At 40.7% G+C, this 27,020-nt stretch overlaps 1 protein-coding gene across 7 annotated transcripts in view; it reads right to left on the bottom strand.

The window, feature by feature from the left end:
- Positions 1 to 27,020, bottom strand: part of RABGAP1L (RAB GTPase activating protein 1 like) — a 425,164-nt gene that overhangs the window by 5,352 nt on the left and 392,792 nt on the right. For 5 of the 7 annotated variants that reach the window (XM_070397213.1, XM_070397212.1, XM_070397215.1 and 2 more), the window contains 6 exons: positions 26,557 to 26,649; positions 15,584 to 15,694; positions 10,128 to 10,232; positions 7,581 to 7,664; positions 4,939 to 5,010; positions 636 to 833 (listed from right to left, as the gene is read on the bottom strand). In XM_070397213.1, the coding sequence (XP_070253314.1) occupies positions 636 to 833; positions 4,939 to 5,010; positions 7,581 to 7,664; positions 10,128 to 10,232; positions 15,584 to 15,694; positions 26,557 to 26,649 (663 nt within the window). Of the gene's footprint in view, positions 1 to 635; positions 834 to 4,938; positions 5,011 to 7,580; positions 7,665 to 10,127; positions 10,233 to 15,583; positions 15,695 to 19,238; positions 19,629 to 24,365; positions 26,373 to 26,556; positions 26,650 to 27,020 lie in introns of those variants that run through there. The other 2 variants (XM_070397218.1, XM_070397214.1) reach the window with 2 other exon arrangements.

The raw sequence follows: 27,020 nt of genomic DNA, 5'->3' as shown, positions 1-27,020 counted from the left end.
AAATAAACATAAACATATGGATGGGTTGAATTTTTACTGATAGAGTAAAGCATGAGTGAGTTCTAGTTCCATACAAGGTCCGGCAGAGACAGCTAAGGACACCAGTGTGTGTGGGTTGGAGCCATGGCAAGACATGGTGGGTATGATTCACTGTTGAAGAGGAAATGGGGAATGGGGGACAGTCCATCAGAAGCCAGGACCACTTTTAATTATGTTATCCTTCAATATGGAAAGAGATCATGGAAAAAGGAATTTGGCGAAATCAGGTAAAGATGAAAAGAAGCTAAAAAAAAAAAAAAAAAAAAAAGGATGTTCAACCATCAGGGGAAGAATAAACAAAGGAGGTTTGGCCTTTCATTTTTCAAAGTGACCAAGTTCAATGAGAAAGGATCTTGGCAATGCAGGGAAAACTAAAAAAGCGTAAGCTTAAGTTCTCACAAGATATAATTTTAATTATTAACATTCATTTAAATCTGTGTGTTTATATCAGTGTTTAAAAATAATGACAAACACCTGACTATGCAGGACACATTCTTGGGCAGAAAAACGTATTTATCATAACATCTATGATTCTGAGCTAAATATGTATATTCTAAAGTCCTAAAATATCCCAAACCTTTTATCGAGTCACCAACCTGGATTTTACACTTGGCCTCCACCAGCTGCAGTTTGGTTTGTGCCAATTCCAGCTCCATCTCCCTCAGCTGCTTCTTAAGTGAGTCCTTCTCATCATCCGATTCAATTCCTTGGTCCTCTCTGCTTATGGCTGCTGGCTTCAAAGCGCCCTCCTTGCTGAAAATGTCACTGCAGTGCTTACAGGCCATCATTTTACCCTGAAAGGAGATAACCAACGTCAAGCTGTATTCCATAGCGTAAATCACTTCCTGAAACAATTGCGGCTTGATTTTTATTTAGATACTGTTTGTTGCCATCAAATGCAGGCCTATTTCTGAAGGTCATTATTTCCCTTATGCTACAACCAACATGGTTACAGTCAGCACAAAACCCAAGTATCCAAGACAGATGCCCCTTTTCCTCAAAGTATCTCTAGAGAGACTGGGAATAGACAGTATTACAGCTCCTCTTTGACAACTGTTGTAGAAATGTTGTACTACCATTACCCTTACTAGATGCCAAGCCCCATCCATCATGCCCTGCATGCAGCATCTCATTTAATCCTAGAGCTACTGTATGATTAGGTACTATTTTCACCCCCTTTTTATAAATGAAGAAACTCAGCATTTAAGTAACTTGCTTAGAGTCGACTGAAGTCATTATGACTAACCTAAATCTACCCTTGCAACCAATAAAGTGAAAGTCCTTTTGTTCAGCATTAAGCAAAGATGATCACTACTGTTCAAGGTAATAAAAGTAACTTTGATCTGGACTGCCAATGACAGCATAACCACCACCAGACAACAGCAACTCTCTTTGAGAAAAGAGTGCTGCTATTTGCTTAAAATATCTCCAAAAGTAGTTTAGAGAGAAAAGATATCACATAATCTTTCTATCTCAATGTCCATAACCCTAACTACTCTCTCTCTCTTCACACACACGCAGCAGCTCTCCCCCTTTCGGTGTCATTGTGCGCATTGCCACCATTGAGGCCTGAACACTTGGGTGTCTTTTCATTAGCTTCTCCTCCCATTTCCAGCTGCTCATTAAATTCTTCCTCTGACATGACCAAGCTCTCCCTATCCCAGGCCTGAATCCCTAAAATCACCTTCTCAGCCCTCACTGGTTTCTGTCTTACCCCATCCATACTGTGCTCTTCTGATTCCTGCCTGATTAATGTTCATTAGAGACTTAAAAGATATCTGATAGCGCTCCCAAGAACCTTGTGCTGGCTCAGACAGGCACACAGCAAGTGTTTGGTATATGTTTATTGTTGACTATTTGTTGATTAAATAAAATGTTAAAGTGGTGGCTTTGATCTGGGTTTAAGTGATTAGAAGTTTACCAAGCTGGGTAAGCAGTGTCATTAGGCTGAACCTTATAAAGGAAGCGATTAATCTCACAAGAGGGAGGAGGACATTCCAGCAGAGAGGAGACTGTGTGCAGCCTCAGAGAACTGCAGGGAGCGAGACGCTCAAGCAGAGGGGAAGTGATGCGCTAGTAAGAGGTACTCAGCGAGAAGAGTTCTCCCCGGCCACGTTGTAAAAGTCCTGAAACAGAATGCTCATGAATCCTGGTTTTATCCTGAAGAAAATCCATTCATTCACTTCACTAAATCCTGTGCTCCATGTTGGAGTAGAGCAATTAAGCCTCATGGAGCAGACATGCTGACGTGTGGGAGAGACCACAGATTCCCACCCACGTCCATCTCCTCCCTTAGCAACAGAAACCTGATGTTATTTGGGCAGGAAAATGCCCAGTTAAAAAGTGCCATTTTCTAGACTCGCTTGAAATTAGGTGTAGCCACGAGATTAAATTCTGATATGTATGGCTACGTAGAGAAACTCATCCAATTGGAGGTAGGCCATTGTATCCTTGCATCTTCTTTGTCCTAAAATTCCACCATGGAATGTGGGTGTGATGGTGGAAACTCCAATTGAAAGATTTGACTTTTAGGTGACCTTGAGGATGGAAGCCCATGCTGAGGATATGGGTCACTAAAGTTTGGACACGGGTAAAACCAAGGATCTTTTTAGTCCTAGACTTCTTCTACATGAGATAATCAGCATCTTCTGTGTTTAAACCAATGTTATTTTGGTTTTTTTTTTTTTTTACGTGTGGCTACCTAATTCTAAATGGATACATAGGGTGATTAGTCAAGTTTATATTTGGGAATGATCACTCTGATTACAGTGTAGAGAATTAACTGGAAACAGGATGGTGATAGAGGAATAGTGTTAGGGGATGGTGTTACAGGAGGATCAAAAAATCAGAAGCTATCATTACATCATGCCAAATAAGAGCTGAAGAAGTAGGACTGGAAAGAGAGGAGAGAGTGTGGTGTAATGGCTAAGTGTATGGGTTGTAGAGTCTGACTCCCTGGGTTCAAATCCTAGCACGACCACTCATCAGCTTTGTGACCTCGAGGAAATGAATTACCTGTTTTAGAAACCCTCATCAATAAAAAGAAGATAATAAATTGGTAAGGAGAAGATTATAGTGTCTATCTTCTAAGGCAGTTGAGAGGGTTATATGGGATAATAATTATGCAGCCCCATAAGTGTTGGTTGTTATTCTTGATTCTGGCTAAAACAAGTTCAAATGCCTCTTTCTGAATGTCATGCCTTCCATTAGGTAACCCCATCTGTTAGCCAATAATCTCCTCTATTCTTAATGCATACTCTAATCACATCAGTTTCCTTAATGAAATACTGAAATGCTCATTCCTATTTCTAGGTCTTCAACTCACACTGTTTCTTCCAGATGTCCTTTTTTAAACCTTTCTAACTGAATTCTACCCATCCTGCTTTAGTCCAACCAGACCTGAAGTCATCTTTGGTCTACAGTTCTTATGATTTTGCTTTCTCTACAACTGATTGTCAGTGTCATCCAACTCAGCACCTACTTACATGCTTTTGAATTATTCCCTCAATGTTTCACATATATCTGTATAATTTGTTCTTTTAGGAAAATTCTGAGCTCATTGTCAGGTATAATTTATGTTAAAAAAAAAAGAAATCTAATAGCTGTGCACATAGAAGATGCTCAATAAAACCTTTATAGAGTGATTAATATAAATCCTTGTTTATTTTTATTTCCACAAAGATTTTAGTTCAGGATAGTTAATCCTTTTTGGCCAAGACACTTTGTCAACTGAGTCTTGGTCATTGTTTCTACAAGGTACAAAGAATGATAAAAGTTAAGTGTGTGTGGGGGGGTGGGGGGGGAGGGGTAAAGGAAGAGCAGAAAGGGAAGATTATGAACCCCAAATTTAGCAGGTTTGGGGAGGGAGACCACTAACTCTATACTCACTAATAATCTCAGACTGGTGTTTTATACATGAAATAAGAAAAATACACTTTTAGAATACTAAGTCAGAATAAAGTTCATATTTTCATGTCTCAGACTTTTAGGTTATAACTTATTAAAATGTGCATTTATTGTGTGCTAAATACTAAGCTAAGCACTTTATATACATTATCTTATTTACTCTTCAAAATGACCTTATGAGGCAGGTACTGTTCTCTCTTTTACGAAATAATAAAGTTTAGAGAGGTTAAATAACTTGCTTAAGTTGTTAAACTATATGCTGAAGTCCCTAGAATGCATAGAAATTGCCAGTATTAAACCTGAATATATTCAAATAGAATTACATCAGGTTTCTAGAGCACTGGTCCCAACATTACTTCTTAAGAATACCAATCCATTTATTTGGTTTACTGTTGTTTCTACAGAATAAGCAGCTCCTTTTTTCAAAAATAATCAATACCACTAGGGGGCAGCATATAAATAAATGCTACAAGTTTTCTTTAAAAACAAACATCTAAAAAATTGCTGTTTGAAGCCAACATGTGTTTTCCAGTCAAGTTCCAGATTACCCACGCTGTTCACTGTCCAAGAGAGCGATGGGATGAAACTGCGGGGTCAGACACTGAAGCACTGCATCAGTTCAGGCACAGCTGGGATGCAGCTGCTGAGGGTTCCCAGGTTTCCACCACCCGAGAAAGCTCGGGGCCGCCTGTCACGATGCTGAAACCCACTACCTGCCTCTGACAGACCATAAGACTTATGGGGACATAACTCTCTGCTGTTGGGAGGAGGGTTACACTCCAGTCAGAAGAGAGACACTATTCTCCATGATTCCTCAGTCTTCTACAACAAGGGGGCCAGGAGGGAGGGAGCAGGGAGCGGGGGTGTGATGTGTAGAAGCCATCCTGCCTGTGGGGCAGCATCACATACTGGGATGGATCCTCCTATCAGGCACTCCCTTAGGGCTGTGAATGTGGAAGAAATTCTATCACTGAACTATTCCACTCTCCTCACCTTCACTACCTCCAGCTCCTCCTTGCTGGCTGCTTGCTGCTTCTCCAGTCTGGTGCTCAACTGGGAACAGATCTAAAGGAAAGAAAAAAAAGAGTCACTATACTGGACAATAGAATGATTCTTACAGCACGTGCACATAACTTTATCAACTCCTGTGTTATCGCATCTCTGCTGCTGGAAGAAATTGTGCAGATGCAGTCATTTCTGCAGTGAGCAGCTGAAGGCCTGGGAGTGTCCCTGTGTGGAGCACTATCTTAATTAGTAGAAGGAAACACATGAGGAAGATCTGAGTTCTTTCCGTCTCTAGCCTCAGGACTGTTCCAGGGAATTCCTGTCCTGCTTCTGGAATCGCTCTATAGAATCTCTGCTGAGTACCTACTTTGTGCAAGATACTATTTATGCTGGGAACTGGATGAAACGCAGTTTGAACCAGAAATGTCCCCATGGAAAGAGTCTCTGTTTTCAATGACAAAAGTTTCCTTAAGAAGTGGCAGAGTGAATAAAATTTTTTAAAAAGGTTAAATGACCAGAAAATAATAAAGACTAAAATCTCATCAAGTGGTTTGGCAACACAGCATAAAACATAAAGCCTGGGAGTCCAGTTCTACTACCTTCTAGTATTATGTCCTTGGGAAATTCATAAGCTCTCGAAGCTTCAGTTTCCTCATGGCCAGAAAGTGTTGTGCTGTGCTGTGAAAGTCAGTGGAAAATATGTACTCAAAGAGTTTAGTATAGCACCTGGCTGATAAGTGCTCATTAAATAAAATCTCATTATTACTGATTTTGAAATAAGGTACTAACAAGTACTACAACAGGTAGAAATAAATGCTTTAAAGCCAAAAAAGAAAAGTTGCTTTAAAAAAATACTGAAAGTTCAACTCTTATGGAACTTGAGTGAAATTTGAATCTTTAATTTTTTGAGTAATGAAATAAAAGAATTAGGGGATGTCAAAATTTCAAGTGCAATTTGGACTGGCAACATAAAAGGTCTACCTCTATTATCAAAACAGGCACTAAAAAGAAACCCCATTTTCCTCAAAAACAGTCCTAGAGGCCAGGGCCTGCTTGTGGAGTTCAGTCTCGAATTCTCCAGGTCCGCGCCTGGAGATAACAAATAGGTCTGCATTAGTCAACATTAAAGAGAAATGATCATCCTAGTAATTTTAAGCCATACACCCTTTTAAATAAACCAAAACATTCTGAAATATAGCCAATGATAACCAATTCCAACTATAGAATGCATTTGATCATGTTTTATGTCCTAATTATCTTCAAACAGATGGGCCTGTTGCCTTTTACATGACTTGAAGTACTTGCCAGATAATATTCAAGAACAGTCCCAAGGACTGCTATTTGCAGAGTGTGGCATATGGCCTAACATGGTGACAAAAACTGCATCTGCAGTGATGGCGGGTTCCACAGCACATGCCTTTAATGTTCCTTGTACTGGTTAATGTCTAACCATGCCCTCGCCCACTTACCCAAATTCAAAATCTCATGATCACTTTAATGTTTTCCCTCGTTCTAGCAAAACATGGCTATCTTTTTTAAAAAATATATACATTTTATTGATTTTTTAGGGAGAGGGATAGAGAGTTAGAAACATCGATGAGAGAGAAACATCAATCAGCTGCCTCCTGCACACTCCCTACTGGGTATGTGCCTGCAACCAAGGTACATGCCCTTAACTGGAAGCGAACCTGGGATCCTTGAGTCCGCAGGCCGACGCTCTATCCACTGAGCCAAACCAGTCAGGGCAAAACATGGCTATCTTTTTGTGGCTCCCTCTCCTCCACTTTCATCACTACTGATTTTAGTCAGGGTCCCATTTTTTCTCACCTGGACTCCATGCTTTGCCACATTCCTGCTCAGGTGTTTCTACTACAAACAACTAAGTCCAAACACCTCAGCTATCCCTGAAGACCTTCCTTAAACGGGGCCCCCACTCACCTATGCTTTTCTTCTGTATTTGATACTCTTGCCAAACTAAACTATTTCTGTCCACTAATCTACCTCCGTGCCTTTGCACGTGCTGTTTCCCCACGGCCATCCTCTCCTCTCCCTCTCCACACACCCGCATCTCACCCGGCCGCTGAAGCGCAACTCACATCAGCCCTTCTCCAGGAAGGGTTCCCCACTTCCCAAATGAAATAAATTCCCCTTCCTCTTATTTATACACAGATATTGTCTCCCTTTACAAGGCCACATAGCCAAGTGGGGAAAAATGAGTTCCCACATTCTATATTGTGACAGCAAAGGACACACTGATCCCCTAGCTACTGCCATTCGATACAATCACTAAACTTTAGACCTTGGCAAAGAGGCAAATGTCACTAGTGTGTTCTATAGGAAATTAGCTTCTAAGTAGGGCAGAGACGGGATCCCCATGGTAATAATAAGGTCTCTTGTTCCTCTAAATCTATCAAACATTGTGAACAAACAACAGATTGTTTTGCTCAAATAAACCTCCATGTTATCAGCAAGCATGTCCAACCACTGCCAGTTTCAGAGGAGAAAATAAGCCAACAAATTTAATGAATGCAGTGCAGTCATTGTTCTGGAAACTCTAAAAACAAAATATATTTCCCTGAAGAACAACAACAATTACTTTCATAGCGACAAAAACCACAGTGGTACTTTACCTGTTTGTACTCGGCAATGATAGCTGTAGTCTTCTTTATTTCATATTCTGCCTTCTCTAGCTGTTTCCTGAAGACTTCTTTTAGCTAGAAAGAGTGAGAATGAAAAACATCAAGACTCAGTCACAATCTTTAAATAATTCCCACAAACATCTAGATTCAGGTCTGCCTGAACCAGAGCCAATGGCAAGAGAAACACTATAACTATATAAATTTTCCTCATTAAAGCTGTATCTTGATCATTTGAAAATCCTCATCATCTTATGAGATACAGAAATCTTACTTTCTTTCCTGTAATGTATAAGACATAGGAGCAATCCGATTATAAAACTGCGTATGCTTACTACTTACTTTACAAATACACTAGGGGGCTGGTGCACGAATTTGTGCATGGGTGGGGTCCCTCGGCCTGGGGATCGGGGCCAATCAGGTACCTCACCCAGTCCCCATCCGACTGGGGCTGGGAGGTTGGACAGCCAGGGGGAGGGACTGAGGGAGGTTGGCTGGCTGCAGGAGGTTAGCTGTGGGAGCGCACTAACCACCAGGGGGCAGCTCCTGTGTTGAGCGTCATCTGGTTGTAACAGTCACTTAGGCTTTTATATATAGAGAGTGTTAATTGTCGATTCAGAAGCTACATTTATCCTTATGAGAGTCGAAAACAAATCCTCAAGGCCACATTGCCTGCACCCTTGATGCTATATGATCAATTACTGAAAAAAACATTTTAAGCCCTCCTCTTCATATCCCCAATTGTCACTGCTGTCAGCTCTCTGAAGGCAGGAACAAGGGGCTCTGGGAGTGGAGTCAGAAAAAGATAGCGAAAGATGAGAGCCCCGGAGGCCAGGAGATTTAGGGACTAAAGAAACAGTGACTTCAGAAGGAGCTAAGGTGATGCATAGAGGAGGTGCTTGTTACAGTCAAAGAAATACTGAATTATGAATGCTAAACTTAAACCAGCTATTTTCGTAGTCTGGCAGCTCTAGAATTCTAGGTATAGGGGAAGCTAAAGATGATGAAAAGGCTCAGGTGAACTCAGGTCTTCCAAGTTGTTGACCAAACAACCAAACAAAAGCTTTGGTTATACCCCATCATTAATTGGGATGCTGTGATGTAGAATGCATCTGTTTATTCTGATCATGTATTTAATGATTAATCTGTATGTGCAATTTATTAGTGCAATTTATAATCGGGCTCATATCATTAGGAGATTTCTGAATTTCTTCATATTTGCTATAATTCTAAAAGCAATTTGTAGGTTATTCTGATTCAAACGTGGTTGTTAAATTAGTCTCTATTCTCTATCTTACAGAATGTAAGGACATAAGTCATTGCCTTTTGTCTTCCTATCACAGGACCCATGGACCTCAGGACCGACTTAGATGTTTGAGAGGTTTTGACACTAATTCTCTGAGCCATAGTTTCCACTAACAAATCTCATGAGGGTACCATAATGATTAAAACAGGGAAGAAGCATGGATTAAGTTCACTTGCTAATAGCTTCACCTTTACCTGAGTTATTAAAGTGAGCCCCCAAAAGGTAGGAAGTAAAAGAAAAAACAATACTCATCGAAAGGCCTACATCAAACTGGATAATCAGGCCCTGAAAATTTTCAAGTACATAAAAAAAAAAATCTTGGTCCAAAATAGGCCAAAGTCATTTTTTTCATTTTCCAAAATAATAATAAATAAATGAAATAAAAATCATAGAACACTTTTTATAAACCCTAAAAGGTGCTCAATGATACAACCCTTCATTAGTAACTTCACTGGAACTTTGCCTGCTTGGACGTAGGTCTTTGAAAGGCTTTGTGTCCTACTTGATATTTAGTATTTCGATGTCTCAGAATGAAAGATTAGAATAAATGAGTTAATCAGCCTGGCTGGACGGAGAGAGGGAAGCAGCCTGCTCTTCTAGGGAAGCTGCAAGCGTCGACGTCTAGGGCGGAGAGGCTCTGCCTGTCCCCAATCCAGGACCTTTCAATGGAAGCGTCTTCCAGCTGAACAGCTTCCTAACTCACGGAAGACTGTCAGGTGCTAACTTCACGGCTGGATCCCAAAGGGTTTCTTTTATTCCCTGGGAGTAAGGTTTGAGAGCTCTGCCAGGAACGCTGTTACATTTCCTTCCAAGGCATGAATCAGGAAAATGAAGTGTGACCGATAGAGGCAACTCCCAGCAGAGATTCTGTGGGCTTTGAGCTTCACAATCCTCATAAATTACTCAAGAAGTCAATTACCTTTAGCTCCGACACGAAATTTGCCGATTTGTCAAAGCTCTTGGATCATAATCCCAAGTTACTAAACTTAGAGAAAAGTGAATGTGCTGGCTAGACAGCTCAGTAAAGGCAAACTCCTACAGGCTGCTCGAGGGGAGAAATGCTGCCTCCTCTTCTAACACCTACAAAGGAATGTCGAGGTTCGATGCCACTCACGTGGACTGCTTTGACATCAGCCTTGATTTAGAATAAAATGATTTCTTGTCTGTAGTATGAATCAGCTCCACATACCTGGGTAACATACCTGTGTAAAGGAAAGCCCGCCTATGCCTGTTACCTGAGCAGTCTCTTCCTCCTGCTTCCTCTTCTCTTCCTCGGTCTCCACCAGCCTCTGTTTGGTCAAGAGGAGCTCCTTATTCAACACGTCTGCCTTGTCTTCCGCCTGCAAATCAGAGCGTGTCACAGTCATAAAGACAAAGACGGTGAAGGGAGTGTGTTTACTTCTCCAACTCTAGCACTTCCTGTTCCAACATCACCACAAGCCATTCTTTTTGTTCCTCGCTAACCTTGGGATGGCTGCTTTCACTGAATGCCAATGACATACCAGGCCCTTGGCACGCATTATTTCTAACCCTCACAACAATGATTGTTTTACAGGTAATGGCAGTGAGGTTTGCAGAGATCAAATAACCCGACTGGGGCACACATCTGCTATCAGATTCATGATCCACATTCAGACTGGACTGGCATCAGAGCCCATGCTCTTCCTAAATGCTCCTTACACATCTCAGATGTCACAAAAGCACTCACTCTGACCCTGTGGAAATGGTTGGATGAAAGGTGTGGAGCCTTTAGGGAGGTTCTAACCAGTACTTCCTGTGGGTGGGTTCAGAGAGGGCAAGCAAGAGAGAGGCTGATCCATGGACCAAAGATAGGAGAGAAAATTCAAAGATCAGCTGAGCCCAACAAGGGTATTCACATAGGACAATGAGTATAGCAGGGAGAAATTAAGACCTAAAATCTATGCTAGAGCCCTGACCGGGTATCTCAGTTGGTTAGAGCATCATCCTGATACGCCAAGGTTGCAAGTTTGATCTCCAGTCAGAGCACATACAAGAATCAATCGGTGAATACATAAATAAGTGGAACAACAAATCTCTCTCTCAAAATAAAGTCAACTAATCAATAAATAAATACAAAAACACATGATAGAGAGATCCATGAGGAAAAGTAAAGTAATCTAAACAGAAAAGACCATATTTCTAGAAAGGTCCAGAAAAGCTCAGAAAAATACTCTGGTCTTAACTCAGAGACAGAGCCCAAATTAACCAAGAAAGCACTGTGTGTTAGCTTCACTCAGTTAAAAAATGTGCCTATTTTACAATCTAGGGCTCTTACCCCTTAGATCTCAGCTTCAAGTTCACGTGTGCAGGGAAGCATGGCTGAACCCTGCCCCAATGCCCCCATCTAAATTTGCTCCTGTTTATTTAACTCTGTCATACTTCCTTTGACAGCACTTAGCACAGTCTGAAATGACAAATTCCACGTGTCATTTACTTGTGTTGCCCACTAGACTTGAAGCTCTGGGAGGCAGGAACCACATCTCTCTGTGCATCTCTACAGCCCCGGAAGCAAGCCCAGCACAGGTAGAGAGTAGGCACTCCGTAAGTATCTGGCGAATAAATGGATGTGGCTCTGAAAGTCACTACAGAAGCAGACTGTGTGGAGTGGAGGTGGCGGAGAGCCACAGGACACGGTCAGCAGAGAAAACCACCGACGCAGAGGATGAAAGCTATTTGAAAAAGCTGTCCCTGGCTGACAGCAGCAAAATGTTATCCAAGTAATTGTGAATGCTGGCCAGGTGGCCTCCTGTCTGTTTCGCCGTATCTGCCGCGTGTCCAGATGGCCAGGCCAGCACCGTCTGCTGGGTGCTGGCAGGGAAGCCACATCCAGCTTCTCCGTTCTCACTGCCTGATGTTCCTCATGTCCTGTACCTCAGAGGTTATAGCTCTGTTTTCAGATAACTTGAAAGTGTCAGGTACTTAAGGTGAAAAAGTCCCCTTTAAGGACACTAATACATTAGATTTTAGGGGGGAAATCTACACAGCAAAAGAGCATCTTAAAATTAGAGGCAGACCTCAAAAATGCAGTTTTGGAAATGTCTATAATAAAAGAAAAAGAAAGCCACTTTCCAGAGGAAGTTTTTAATAAACAACTAAATATTTATGAGGAGAGGGCCTACTATTTCTATTTCACATTTTCTGCTGCACATTCTTCACCAGGCCAAGGTAAAGCAAGCTCACTGGATTTCTACTGCTTTCCGATCTGACAGCTGCAGAAATTTCTGTGGGCCCCATGTGGGAGGAGCCAGAGTTTCCCAGGAGGCTTCATCTGAAGTTTCTCCTCTTTGTTAGGCTTCTGTGACTTGAATGTGAGAGAAACACTGCAATTTGTGATTTAATCTCAAATCCTCCCATCACCTGATCAAAAGGCTCTACCATCAGGATGAGGAGCTTTCAGAGATAGTTTCTCAAAGAACTAGCCAGTTGTTTCAAATAAAACAAAAGAATCTGCCACTTAGTACATGTTTCTGGTCTAACAGGAAACATGATGTGGTTAGGAGGGAGCTAGGCACTTTCGGTGGGAAAGTCCTGGCTATCTCTCTCCTGTGTTCCTTGGGACCAGGAAAGGACAGGGAGGGCCTGAGAGCCGGGGGCAGCAGAAACAGAACCGGAGATGTATCTGTTCACGTTTCTCATCGCTGAGAAGCCCTTACTGCAGGAGTTGAGGGAGGGTGACTTCTCAAAAGAGAAGCTGTGTCAGAGAGAAACACTGAGAGCCTTCGTACCCAAGAAGCCTGAAGCCCACGCGGACATGACAAGGGTAAGGAGTAATTTATTTTTTCAAAGTTCCTAATTACCTAATTAGTGTTTGTTTGCTTTACATATTATTTCAAATACAATCTTCTGTCATGTTTGTTTAATGTTTTGCTGTTTTCATGAAGAGATCTGATCTTGACCCACTGGGAACGGAAAAGTACTAGGCCAACGGGGTGAGAGACTAGAAGGTGAGGGCCCCTCCTTGAAGCTGCCGGGCGGGGCCCCTAAACTGGGGACAGCTTTTTGGTAGGTGAATAAGCCCTGCTCGAGAAACTGCAACATCAGGAGGAGATATCCATGAAATTGCAATTTTTATTCTTTTATCCAGATAGCAAGCTTCAAAAGGCAGGGGCCAGGTCTTATTCTTTAAAAAGAAAGAGGAAGAGAGGTATGAAGGGAGGAAATACGAGTGAGAAGGAATAGATGAAGGAGTTAACTTTCTTCAGGGGCTGCTCCAGTATTTACATGAGCACCTAGGTGCTCAGCACTCAAATATTTCAGGAGTACCCATGGAGCATCCTTCCAGACTGATCCTCAAAATAGATTTTCTCGAAAAAACTTTTACATAATTAATTTTTATGATGATTTTTATTTGTAGATAATATATTTTCTTTAAATAATATATTTTAAAATATCCTTTAAAAAGGATTATCCTTAAAAAGGAAATTAATTTATTTTAAAAATACATATATTATATCACTATCTTCCCATTGTTTTAAAAATCTATTTTAAAAAGACATTTTACAAATATACTTCTGTTCTCCCCTTCTATTGGACATATACATTACTTCTATTTTTTATTCTTATAAGTAACACTGCAGTAAATAACCTTGTATGTATATTTTTGACCAAATCTTTGATACATATATAGAGTGTCCCCAAAAAATGTGTACACACACTTTAAATAATTATTAAGGCAGTATTTATTAAAATACATTTCATTTTCAAAACTGAGCTATCAGCTGTTAAAATGTGTATATATTTTTGGGGGACACCCTGTATATATGCCAGTTTCTTCATTTATAAAATGGAAGATTAAAATAATAAAGTCATTAGGAAGATTAAGTGAGATAATACTTAGAAATCACTAATATAGTGCTTGGTACATAGTAGGTAATCAGTAAGTATTTAATTTCTTTTTAAAACTTTTAAAGGCTTACCAAATATACTACCCACACAACTTACAATTTACAGCTCTAGCTTATTTCACTGAATGCCCACTGAGGCTAACTGCTTAAAGCATTTTTCATTTAGCTCGCCATCTCAAGAAAACTATTAATGGATAAAAGATTCAAAATGACAGAGTCAGTTATGAGTGAGGGCCATTTGGAAAGCTAACAGGGAACCAAGAATTGCATTACAGCACTAACTCACCACTCTAGTCTTTTTAATACAAAACTGTAACTGCTGCGTTCAGGTGGGGTGTGGTCTTCATCCACTGGAGACGCCTCTTCCTCTTTAGTTCTGACTCTCTTAGTCACATACTTTTCATACCAACACCTTACAAGCAGGCCAGCTGCATGAGGCTTGTGGTTAAAAGGGCCATCTCTCTCCCACCCCGATTGGCTGCTTTTTCTACCTTCCTATCCGGCGTTCTGAGCAGCACAGTCTTTGTTTTATTTCCTAAATCTGGTGCTGACTCCTTCAGCTTCCACCTCTCCCTGTTAGCACTTTTTCCTTCCCAGTGGTCTTTTCTCCCACCTTACTGCGGTTAAAACTTGTGAGCTGCAAAATCAACTGTGTACATGGGGAAAAGAAGTTGTGGCAGGGACAATTTTTTAAACATTGTTAAAATTCCTTCAATCTTAATTCCATCAGATTTATGTTACTCATGGATTTGTATTTTAAACAGTGCCAATGCATAGTTAGAGCACAATAATACCTCTTCTAAGTCTCAGTTTTTCTGATCCCATACTATTTGTTCAGAATGTTCACTTAAAAAAATTTTTTTTAATTGATTTTAGAGAGAGAGAGGAAGGGAGGGAGGGAGAAAGAGAGAGGGAGAGAAACATCGATTTGTTGTTCCACTTATTTATGCCTGCATTGGTTGCTTCTTGTATGTGCCCTGACTGGGGATGGAACCCACAATCTTGGCCTATTGGGACCACACTCTAACCAGTCAAGCTACCTGGCCAGGGCTGGGAATGTTCACTTTTTTAAAGTCAGAAAATAGAGTGATAACTTCAAATCTACACAAGACTCCTTCCACATTGCCAACTGTTTTTGAAAACTCCAGCAATAGAAAACAGAAGTCCTAAAGCTGTCAGTACTGTTGGAAAGAACAAAGGAAGTTAAACAATCTAAGGTCCTCCTAGCAACAGCTAAAGTTTATTCAACACATACTACCAAACTGCTTTCCCTTGTTTTATTCTCACATCATCCCAGGCGGCAGCCTTTTTTATACCGATATGTAGGGTAAGAACTGCCTGGGTCACGTGGTTAGGAAATGGTAATGCTAGGACTCACACCCAGGCAGTGTGGGCGCTCAGCCACTAGGATGCCCGCTGACCCGACAATATGTGTATCTTAACGTGCATAGGTCACATAACCCTTTACATTTACTGTCGATGAGCATTCCTGGTGGCAGATGCTCTCAGGTGACTATGCTGGCAGGCCTTGCCTTAGGAAATTACAGGGGCAGAGAAGAGACACGGGAGTGCAGAGGTATAAAAGCGTAGGACACACATGCTTCTTGGAAGTGACCCAAACCCTTTTCCAAGGCTGGCGTTTCCCACCTGCTCCAATCGGCACAAGCAGTCCCCTCCCACCTACACCCACCCATTCATCCATCAAGCAGCGGACTCCCTGTCAAGTACAGAGGGAGCCCCGGCGGGACTGTGGTGAGAGCAACTGGGCCCTTGCCCTTGAGGAGGTAGTCACAGTCTTATTTCTTCCTAGTGAATGATGGGTGTACCTGATCCAAGTCATTCCGCAGAGCAATCTTGCTGGTTACGAGTTCATGGGCGAGGTCATCATTCTCTTGTTCCAACCTCATGCTGGCCTCCTGTAATCTCCGGTTCTCCCTCTGCAGAAAAAGAGCAACAACCAGAGGTGGGGGTTAGTGCCTGAGGTACTAGCAGCAACAGATGGGACTGGAAAAACAAGCAGCAACGACTAGTGAACTTGAAGGTGTAGAGGAGAAGGCGCAGTGGCACAGGAGGGCAGGACAGCTGTCTGGGGAACAACGGTGAGTTAAGCGAGCGGTGCAGAGGCGGCACTCTACCCCGTGAACTTACCCCTGCCCCAGACTCCCAGGCAGGGCTTCAGTATAAAACTTGGGCCACAAAAAAGCAAAATTTCCACACGTACCCCCAATGCGTGAGGTTCCCACAGAGACCTAGAATGCAGACACAGGCAGTTCTTTGTTGGAAACATGCACAATAACCCCACCCTGACCTCAGGGGAAACCACTGACACAGTAGGGCTGGAATAGGGGGAAACCACTAGACAGGGCTTCACGTTGTGTTCCCAATATCAGGGGTCAGGATGCATTGGGTCCATGACTTTGCTATCAACTGACATTTTCATTCTTTGGGTAAAAATATGTTGACTTTTCTGAACACCAATTTTTGTGTTATAAGAACAATTGTCCTTATGTTTGCTTTGTTGTGTTTTGTTTTGTTTTTTAAATTTCAGATTAAAAGATTCTGGGTAAAATACATTACTGAGCTATTTTTCCCCCTTGAAATCCCAGGAAAAAAATCTGAAACAAAGTTATATGATGAGAGAACCAAGACACATTGTTAGGAAGCAAGGTCTCCCCTTAACTAGCCATTATGAATTGTGTACATTCCCATCAGAATAGCAATGTAGTGTTTTCCATTCCAAAGTATCAAAAGTGCTTTTTCTGCTACTGCTAGCAATTACAGGACACTCCAGAGAGCTGACAGGAAAGACTTCAATGTGATGACACCTTCCTGTTTTCATATTTATACTCCTAGCCGTGCCTTCTGCAAGGGTGGCAAAAACTCAGACAAAGCATTGTTTCACAACCAGAAGACAAATCTATGTCCTGAAAGAGATTTTGTCATGGCATACTCTGTGTATGTGTGAGTGAGAATGTGTGTGTGTGTGTATGAATGTGAGTGTGTGAGAGTATGTGTGCGTGTATGCAAGTGGGTATGTGTGGTGAATTTTGTCTTCTATAGGACAACCTAGGGTTTGTTATATGGAAAGAAGAAAACATAATTTCTTTTTGTTTTTCAAAGAAGGGCTAAGAAACATGGTACAGGCAACGCCTGCGGCTGTCCTGGGGGCAGTGGATTCCGAAACAGGCCAGCAGAGAAGCTAAAGACCAAACTAGTACTCGACTCTAACCAGCCAACAGGGATCCTCCCTGCCCTCAATTCTGGAGAAGGTAGACTGGGGCAATTGGGGAATGTTAAAACATTTTTTAAAAAGACACCGACTGAAAAAGAGTTTAAAGTCCCAAATCACTTAGATATTTCTAAATAATTTCATGAATTCCATGCAGCATTAAAATGGAAATGAAAAATACCTAATAACAGAAGAAATGCTTATGCTACCTTGAAGAAAAAGAGCTAAGTAAATGGAAAATCCCATTTTTATAACAGCATAAAAGATATTAATTGTAGATAGTGGATTATTTTTATTGTTGTCTTTGTGATATTTAAAGGTTTCTAAGTTTTCCACAATGGATATATAATACATGTATTTTAAAAGTTTAAAAAGTTGTTTAAAAAATAAAAAGCAATTTAGAATTTCAACTTCACTGGAAATGATAAAAATGTCAAAAGGACTTTTTTTTTTTTAAGTCCACTCTTGCTAGATGCTCATATTCTGCATGAAACCACACTGGATCTTCCTTTGTGACTGAAATACAATGTAACCCCCAAAAGTGCTGCCTGGCCAGAAGCCCTTTGCCAAGGTATTTATTCCTGAAGAGACAGCATGCACATTTATAGGGGCAAGTTGTCCTCATCCAAGTCTATCTGCCCCCCCTCCTCACCCCCCACAGATGCTCTGCCCTCTTACAGAAGCATAATTACATGGAGACTAAAATAATGGAGAAGCCAGGGCCTGTGCAGCTGAATCTTTCAGTCTTTAGGGAAGTGATCCAAATTCCAGCAGGGCCTGGAGAGTGCGTCTTTCATGCCAATATATCTAACTATTACCCCTATTTGTGGAAACAACTTACATACTTGTCAAAAACTCAGATTTAAAAAGAGAGTCAGAAACTTCTCTCATAAATGCCCTCCTTGCCAGGAACAGGCAGCAAATACCAGCAGTTTCCTCAACGTATTTCACAATGCAGAAGACATTTTTCTCATTTCTTGATAAATCCCTTCCAAAGGGACCCTGGTAAGACTACTACACTACCTATTCCTGAGTTAAAGTCCTATTTCTACTGAAATTGTACTTGCAGGACTCCGAGGTACAAAAATCCCCCCTAATTATTTACATCACACTCATTTGGCATAAGAGAAAATGTTGCAGCTACCAGTTTTTCAGGTTACATTACATGCTTAGAATTGAGTTAAAATAACCTCCAGGTAAAGTCACACGAAGTGAGTAGAAAAGGACTTTGTTCAAAGTATTTAAGAAGCACAGGTAGCTACTCTCCCTATGGATCAGAGCTGCGTCTGGTGGTTATATTATATGCGAAAGGGGTATGAGCTCAGCTGAAATTCTGACTGGTTAAGTTCCCATTCCAAGACCGATGTAACTCGGACCCTTCTTCACAGACACACATCTGAGGGGTGGGAGACTATCGGGGAGAAATTATGTGTCTGAGGGTCCCTAAAAAAGGACAACAGCCTAGGGCACACCTGGCATTTGCTTTAGCAGGAAGCTCAGTCCAGTGTCTGCGAAGCAAGCAGCAGAGTAGGGAGTGTGGTCTCCAGCTCTGCACTCACAGATGTGGGGAAAGCAAGACAGAGGGAACATGCAGTATCCTCCTCCACAGCATGACCCTCCTGGCCACTCAGATGGACATTTTCCATTAAGAGGCGCTTGCCCGCACTCACCAAGAGTTAAAGAGGTTGCATCACTTAGCTGTCTTTTCCAGCCTTTCCCTTTCCCGAGGAGCCAAACTCACTTTGGAACTGACTGATTCACGACAGAGTTCACCTTCACACCAGAACGGAGAAGAAAGTTTCCTTTCGATGGGCTTGGGAAAGGTAGTAACCTTGCTTGGCTCATTTGGAAACATTAGCAAGGGCTGCCCACCTGAGAGAGAGCTGAACTCAGCCCCATGCACCTCAGTCAGTCCGGAGACAGTCACGTGTCATACGTTTGCACAAGCAGATGTGCTGAATGCTCAGCGCCTGTAGACAGAACAGGCTCGTCGCTTCCCCGGCTTCACAGCACAGACTCCAGGAGACACTGCCTCCATAACCCCTCAATCGCTCCTCACGCTGCCTGGAACATGCCCCACCTCGTACAACTGGACAACAAGCAGACCATAGCTTTCCCATTCGTCCCCTCCCCTCCTGCACAGGGACGCACAGCTGGGAGAGTGCGGTTAGTAACTTTTGGGAGGAGGATACTGCATTTTTCAGAGAGACAGACGCTGCTATTACAGACATACATAGATTTTAAAAACTTACCTCCTCAAAAGCCATAGACCAACTACCGTTTTCAATCATAGGTACACAGACAATTGAAGGAAAAAAAAGAAGATCCAATGAAATTGCACACCTACTGATACATTTAGGGAATGGCAGTAACAGGAACAGACACTTGTCGATGCTACTGGGCTTAGATTTGCTGTTTTTCCTTAGAGTGTCATATACTCTAAGTTCTCTCTGGGACTGCGAGCGTTCAATGGAAGAATGTGCACTTCAGGCAGACAGAGGGCAAGTCTCAACTCAGGAAGACCAAGACTGAGTCACGAAACTCCTCCCTCTCCAGGAACTATTTGCCGTCTGCATGACTGATGAAAATGCTGCGTGTAACTATTACCAACTACAGTGTGAGTTGTTTATGCTGTGTTATCAGAGCCGGTGGAAGGAACTTCCTTAGGCAACCAGGTTGGAAATATTGCAAAATAGTTTCTCTTCAGGCAACAGAATGACATTGCTGGGCAGGGAAGTGCAAAAGAACACCGGGTTCCAGCCCTCCTCCGAGTCCGAGTTCTGAAGTTTGGGTGGAATAGTACAGGATGGTGAACATCATTTTTTCCAAGACGAAAAAAAACCAGAAAAATGTGAGCTGGCAATCAAAAGAAAATAAACTGAGCCTTAAAGGAAAAAATGATGGGGAAGGAGGCAGCTTCATAAACTCCAGCTGTGTTTTGGGTGTGTTGTCCGCTGCTGTAATGCATTCTTGGCATGTTTTTGAAGACATTTAAGGGCCAGAAGAAAATGTTTCCCTAAAAGATCCAGTGCAATTTTATGAGCAATGGCACGCTCAGCTCTCACTTATTTTGTTATGGATACCTCTCTCAAAAGAGGTGATAATCATCACATTCAAATTTCGTCAGGTTTTTTGACATTCAAAGACAAATACTTACACATGAAATGCTGAAATGTCTACACTGTCTGTAAATGAAGATTTTAGAAGGAAAACCTTGATATTTAGAATTGTTTTATGCTCTTCCTTCACCCAACATACCCAATTTTATCTGGCTGGTAGAAATTTAAAAATTTTAAATGTCAAACTAAAAACAATATTTATCAGTAATAAGTAATGGCAGTTGGCAAACCAGACTGCATTTCTTGTGGCATTAAAAATAAAATCTTAGATGATAGCACAGGGGATAGCAAACTTAATGTAAATGACCAGATAGTAAATATTTTCGGCTTTGCAGGCCATATGGTCTTTGACACTACTCAACTCTGTCATTACATGCAAAAGAAACAATAACTAAACAAATGGATGTGGCTGTGTTCCAATAAAACTTTATTTACAAACACAGGCAGTGGGCCATATCTGGCCCACAGGCCATGGTCCGCAAATCCCTGCTCTACTCTAGCTTACAAATCAAATTTTAAAAAATCAAATGGTCCTGGCCAGCTTGGTTCAGTGGTTGAGCATCGACATATGAACCAGGAGGTCAGGGTTCAATTCCTAGTTGAGGCACATGCCCAGGTTGCAGGAGGCAGCTGATCAATGATTCTCTCTTATAACTGATGTTTCTATCTCCCTCTCCCTCTCCCTTCCTCTCTGAAGTCAATAAAAAATACATTTTTTTAAAAAAAACAAACAAAGCAAATGAGTTACAAAGGATGTAGAAATACATGAGTGTGACACATAACTTTCTCAGTAATATCACTTCAACAGAAAACAGAACTTACTGAAAACCGAAGAAAGTTTTGGAGAATTCATTCTGAAGATCATCAATAAACATACTTCGGAATTCTTAATATGCATACTGTATACCTCCCCCAATGTTAAGTATAACCAATCAGCAGCAGCAGCATCAGGAACCACCTGCTCTTTCTTAGCTAACCTGTTCGTGAAGCCTCAGGAGGCAAGAGCTTGCCTTCTCCACCATCCTACAACGGCAAGTTCGCTGGGTTTTCCAAGTTCAGAGAGACTGAGTGGCAGTCTTCTGAAGCTTATCATTAAGTTTCATAGTTATCATAAAAACCACCCTCTTGACTATAACCATTCATGAAAAGCACATTATTTCATAACACAATATTTCCAAAAGCCAACCACAGTCTCTGTGATGTGGAAACATAATAAAATGTAACTTTCTTTCCATTTGTAGAAAAACACTTTTCAAACATGAATTCACTTATCTTGACTTCTCTGAATGAGGGGTTCCAACACAGTAAGAAGAGGGGAACCTTTTTAATTTTTTTTTGTGAGGTAAGGAGTTTAGCATAATTTAATTCTTCATTAGTCAAGTTAAAAACAAAATGTGATATTATATGTGAGGATGGCAAATAATACAAGTACAATTAAGCTTTACTTCAAATGTTTTGTTAGCATTGTTTTTACCAGGTACAATTAGACAGCTTAATTTAAAATTATATGCAGAGCAATTGCTCTATAAACATTAGTACATGCAAGAAAACTTTGTAAATTTAGGAGTTATTTTCTTTCTATTTGAATTACATTTTGATTTTTTTAAAATATATTTTATTGATTTTTTACAGAGAGGAAGGGAGCGAGATAGAGAGTTAGAAACATCGATGAGAGAGAAACATCAATCAGCTGCCTCCTGCACATCTACTGGAAATGTGCCCACAACCCAGGTACATGCCCTTGACCGGAATCGAACCTGGGACCTTTCAGTCCACAGGCCGACGCTCTATCCACTGAGCCAAACCGGTTTCGGCTACATTTTGATTTTAAAATTACTATGTCTAACCTTAAGAAACAAAGTTACATATTTGAAATTCACTTATACTGAGCATGGGTAAGCTACTTCAATTAGAAATTATGCATTTATAATACTATCTGTGTCCCAAACACAAGAGAGTATAAGCATCCCTGGTTCTTTCTAGGATATGTCCATCTAAAATAGGTAATAGTCTTTTTCGTGCTGTGGGAGATTCACTGAATTTAATTAATTAGCTATGCTTTTTACGGCATAGCCCACATTTGTGCAAGTAGTTCTTTAATTAAACAAGAAAAGCATAGCATCTTCTGGAGGCAGGTGAAGGCTGCAATTCTCTAAAAAGTGCTGTCGGCTGATTACATTATCAAAAAACTAACTTTCCTTAGATGGGAACAATTGATCTCCTTAAAAGAGAAAATATTTTATTTTCTGAAATTGGTAACTGTTATTAGTGGCCTGGCAACTAATTTTTACAATGTACTAAAACAGCTACACATAGCCATGAATGTTTGTTTTCTGGGGACTTGTATGAAAATGAAAATATCCATGATGTACTTCTACGGACAAACCTCCCTCCTGCACGTCACTTCATTTGAAATCAATAAATATCAGAGTAGATAAAAGCTGCTACACATATTTGGTCAAGCCAAACTTAAGGACAACAAAAGAGACTTAGAATACATATCCTAAATTCTTCCAATAAAATTTCCTTTTCTGTCTTGAAATCTAGTCATAAAGATAAACAGAAAAAGTATACCAAAGGCTACTTGTCAGTATAGTCAGTATAGAGCTCACGGAGTTTCAAATACAAATTGATGCCAAGACCAGGTAGCATAGGCAGTGTGTACACATGTTTATTACCTATTTATATATGTTTATGTGTGTGTATGTGTGTGTATATATATATATATATTCATTTTCATTTAAATGTGTGTGTATATGTGTATGTATATATATATATATATATATATTCATTTTCATTTGTATGTGTGTATATGTGTATACACACATACAAATGAAAATGAATATGCCACCCACTTATGTTGTCCTTTCCCGCATAAATACGGGTACACAGAGTCTATAGTCATTAATTAGCTCCATTCTAAGGTCTCCTCTCCCACAGCATGGCTTCTGCACAGGTACCTCTGTGTGACTCAGGGTTTATGAAAGTTAGATGGTAGGCCAGGCACCCATCCTCCTGGAACACTTTGCTTGAATTTTCTTGATATATAATTCATGTAAAATTCATAAAAAATGATATAATTCACCTTTTAAAATACACTCTTGAGTGGTTTCAGTGTATTCACAAAGTCGTGCCACCATTACCACTAATTCCAAACCATTTTCATTGTGCGTAGGGTTCTACAATTCAAATTTATACCAACACTGTTTTGTCTCTTTCATTGTGGTTGAGATTTCAGTGTTAGATACTAGATACCGGTGAGTATAGTGACATAACCTGAAAGTGCAGATATTTGTGTATAAAAATAAACCCCAACAGCCCAGCCGGCATGGCTCAGTTGGTTGTGTTGACCTATGAACCAGGAGGTCACGGTTCGATTCCCAGAGCACATGCCGGGTTCGTGAGCTTGATCCCCAGTAGGGGGCGTGCAGGAGGCAGCCAATCAGTATTCTCTCTCATCATTGATGTTTCTATCTCTCTCCCTTCCTCTCTGAAATCAATATAAAATATATATATAAAAAAATAATAAAAAAATAAACCCAAACACATGTTTAGACTGATAGAGCAAGAACAGGACTGCTGAGAGCTCTGTCTGCTTTGTTGAGTCTCTGATCCCACCTCTGGCTTACCTGCGATAGTTCTGTCTACCACCATGCTCAAGAGAAATAGCTTCAAACTGAAACATCTCTTAGAATATCTTACTGCGTGACATTTTTTTTAAATTGACACAACCTTCCTAACTCTCTTGCCATGTGGCAAGCTAGAGGTAAATACAACATTGTAAGCAGTATGGATCCTAATGGTGGAGAAGGGGTTGTTAGTTCACTGGTAAAAGTTTTGACTCAAAGCCTCAAAGATCGTCCCAAGTTATTCTTAAGAATTTATATAACTAGGTTCCCAGTCCAAGATCTATGACTATATATAAAGTTTCCAGGACCTAGATCTTATTCTTGACAAAATTAAATTTAGAAGATGATAAAAGGTATTTTCTAAGACTATCCTAGTATAATTAATTATAATTAGATTCTTAAACTAGAAATTGAGTATGTGAGACAACAAATCTGTTGACTGAAAACTATGTTGTCAATTGTCATCTCAAAAGTATAATGTAATTTGAGGACTATCATTTTACCAAGTATATCTATTGCCAATACAAAGATCTAGACCAGTGATGGCGAACCTTTTGAGCTCGGCGTGTCAGCATTTTGAAAAACCCTAACTTAACTCTGGTGCCGTGTCACATACAGAAAGTTTTTGATATTTGCAACCATAGTAAAACAAAGACTTGTATTTTTGATATTTATTTTATATATTTAAATGCTATTTAACAAAGAAAAATCAATCAAAAAAATGAGTTCGAGTGTCACCTCTGACACGTGTGTCATAGGTTCGCCATCACTGGTCTAGACATTGGTAAAGGGTTGAGCTATTTGTTAGGTGGTGTATTGACCAGCTATTCCAATGATACAAAACAAACGGTTCTAGAAGGGGCCTGATGTGCACACAGGAGGCCAAAGCACTCAAGCAAAAGAATAATATCTGTTTTCAAAACAAAAACAAAAGGTTTAGCTCTACTTTGACCCGACAATAAAAATTATACACACTGATAGTGCTGTGTGGTAAACATTTTTAAAATAATATTATGCATTGCACTATTTATTTACATGTATCTGCTTGGACACAAAAAGACTTTAAGAAACAATAACAAATTCAGTCCCAGGCAGATTTTAAATATACAATTTTAGTCTTTCATTTCTCTACCTTCTATTTTAAAGCACTCTTCCCAGATTTTATTTATAACGATGGCAGCAATAAGAAAACTAGATTGACGCAAGCAGTAGGAGGGCTTCAGGTTGGATCCTCAGAAATGTTTCCTAATTACTACTTCAAGCCTTTCTAAAGCAGAGTGCTACATGAGCTAATTATTGAGGGCTGGTGGCTAGCTTCGCACCTTACTCCAGGAGCACCTTGTGTTACAGTTCTCTACCAGAGCAGTATGTGGGACTCCACTATCAGTTCTGCAGCCAGTTCTATGAACAAGAGGGAAAACATGCTCATATTCGATTATTGGCTAGCAATGCCCGGAAGAAATATGAGGAAGATCTGCAAGAGACTGATGCATAAAAGGTGGTGCTATTCTAGTAATACTTGGGTAAGTAGAAGCAATAGGCCTAATAAGGCTAAAATGACCATTTATTGCACACCAACCATGTGCCGGGTGCTTAAAATATGCCATCCCCCATCTTCACAACAGTCCTTCCAGGCAATGTCTACACTACATGTTTTGCAGACGAGGAAGAGGCTTAATAGTTAGTCCAACACAATGAACAATGGCGTAAGGATTAAAAACTCCCAATTTGCATTCCACATCGTGGCCCTTTGATTTTGGAAAGCCAGGATTCGAACTCAGGTCTGACTACAAAATCTATATACTCCTTCCACCGTGGCCCCTTCCAGAACCCCGCATGCTATTCAATTTAGCAACAGAGGCAAGATGTACTATGTAACTGTAGCTGCCTGTGCCCAGATCTCTGACTACATAAAAGCAACCTTAGTTCCAAAAGTGGAAGCCATGCCACCCTGGGTGATTTAATTCATAATGCCACCCAGTGCTTTTTTTTTTTGGCAGGATATTGTAACATTCCTCACTGTACAAATACAATATTCTCTTACCCTGATGTGCTGATGTGGAGAGAAAGGGAACAACGCATCTGTAATATTATTTCAGTTGGAAAAAATAAGTTCGAAATCAGTCATTGCATCATGGGAACAGTGTTGCTAATTACCAATGAAGAAATCTATTTTTGTGAATAGCCTGATTTAAAAAAAATACTATCACTTATTTAACTAAGATGTTCAGATGAGATCATTTTGATTCTGAAACTGAATACTGTAGTGAAATGTTACTGTGACTCATAAATTTATTTGTGGAAATAAATGTTGCAACAAACACCATGACTGTGCTCAATACAACCTTTGTGGTTTTTATTTGTCCTTCCAAATGAGCTTGTACTTTTCACATTTGCTACAGACATAGGTGAGTCTGAAGCATTCTCTTGCCAGTCTTGGGACAGATCACCTTCTAAAAGTCTTTGTGGATGTGACCGTGCACAGCTAATACAGTACTTTGCCATTTTCCTTTTTCTCTCATTTTTGAAAGTAGTCGAGAGCCACTTTCTCTCTTTCCTTTTCCCTCTCTTTCTCTCAGCTTCTTAGGCAGATTCCCAGTATAAATGCAACAGGTGGCGTTACCTAAAAATATATAAACTGAAAGAAAAGAAATATTACGGTGGGCTACTCAGGAAGTGTGCTGAAATGAAAACAGCCCTGGACATTTAGCATGGCCAGAGTGTCTAAATCAAGCAGGAAGGAGCAGAGGGACTTGAATTCGCCACAACTGCTGCTAAGGGTCACTGAGGCCCTGCTCTGGCAGGTGCCGCATCTCCCATACCTTGTATCTGTCCATGGGGTCCTCCTGCTGCAGCTGACTCTCACGCATTGTCTGATATTCCTTCTCATATTTCTTCAGCTTCTTGGTCGGTACCTGCAGGGGGGAGAGGGGGTCAGAGGAACAGCATGTGAGACGAGGAGATGATTTAGGGAAGCATTCTCTGAGGTGTCCCAATCAAGTCTCTGGCATTCTGATGGTGCTCACCCAACTCAAAGTTAGGGGGAAGCAATCTAGATTTGCACTCTCTCTCTGAAAGTCCACTGGTGGGTGTTGTAGGCTTTGTGGGTCCTGCAGTCTAGGTTACACCTACTCCACGCTGCTGTTACCGCACAAAAGCTGCCATAGGTGATGCATAAACAGATGAGTTTGGCCCTGTTTTAACAAACTTTTTTTCACAAAACGGGCTGTAGTTTGTCCATCTCTGTTCTACAATATTGCTGATATGCCATACTGTTTTCTTGTTA

Source organism: Myotis yumanensis, unplaced genomic scaffold (assembly GCF_028538775.1).
Source record: "Myotis yumanensis isolate MYYU_CA2020_CCGP unplaced genomic scaffold, mMyoYum1.0.hap1 SCAF_17, whole genome shotgun sequence".
NCBI classification, from domain to species: Eukaryota; Metazoa; Chordata; class Mammalia; order Chiroptera; family Vespertilionidae; genus Myotis; species Myotis yumanensis.
Note: the sequence above shows the minus strand (reverse complement) of the source record. Positions and strands in the feature narration are given on the sequence as shown.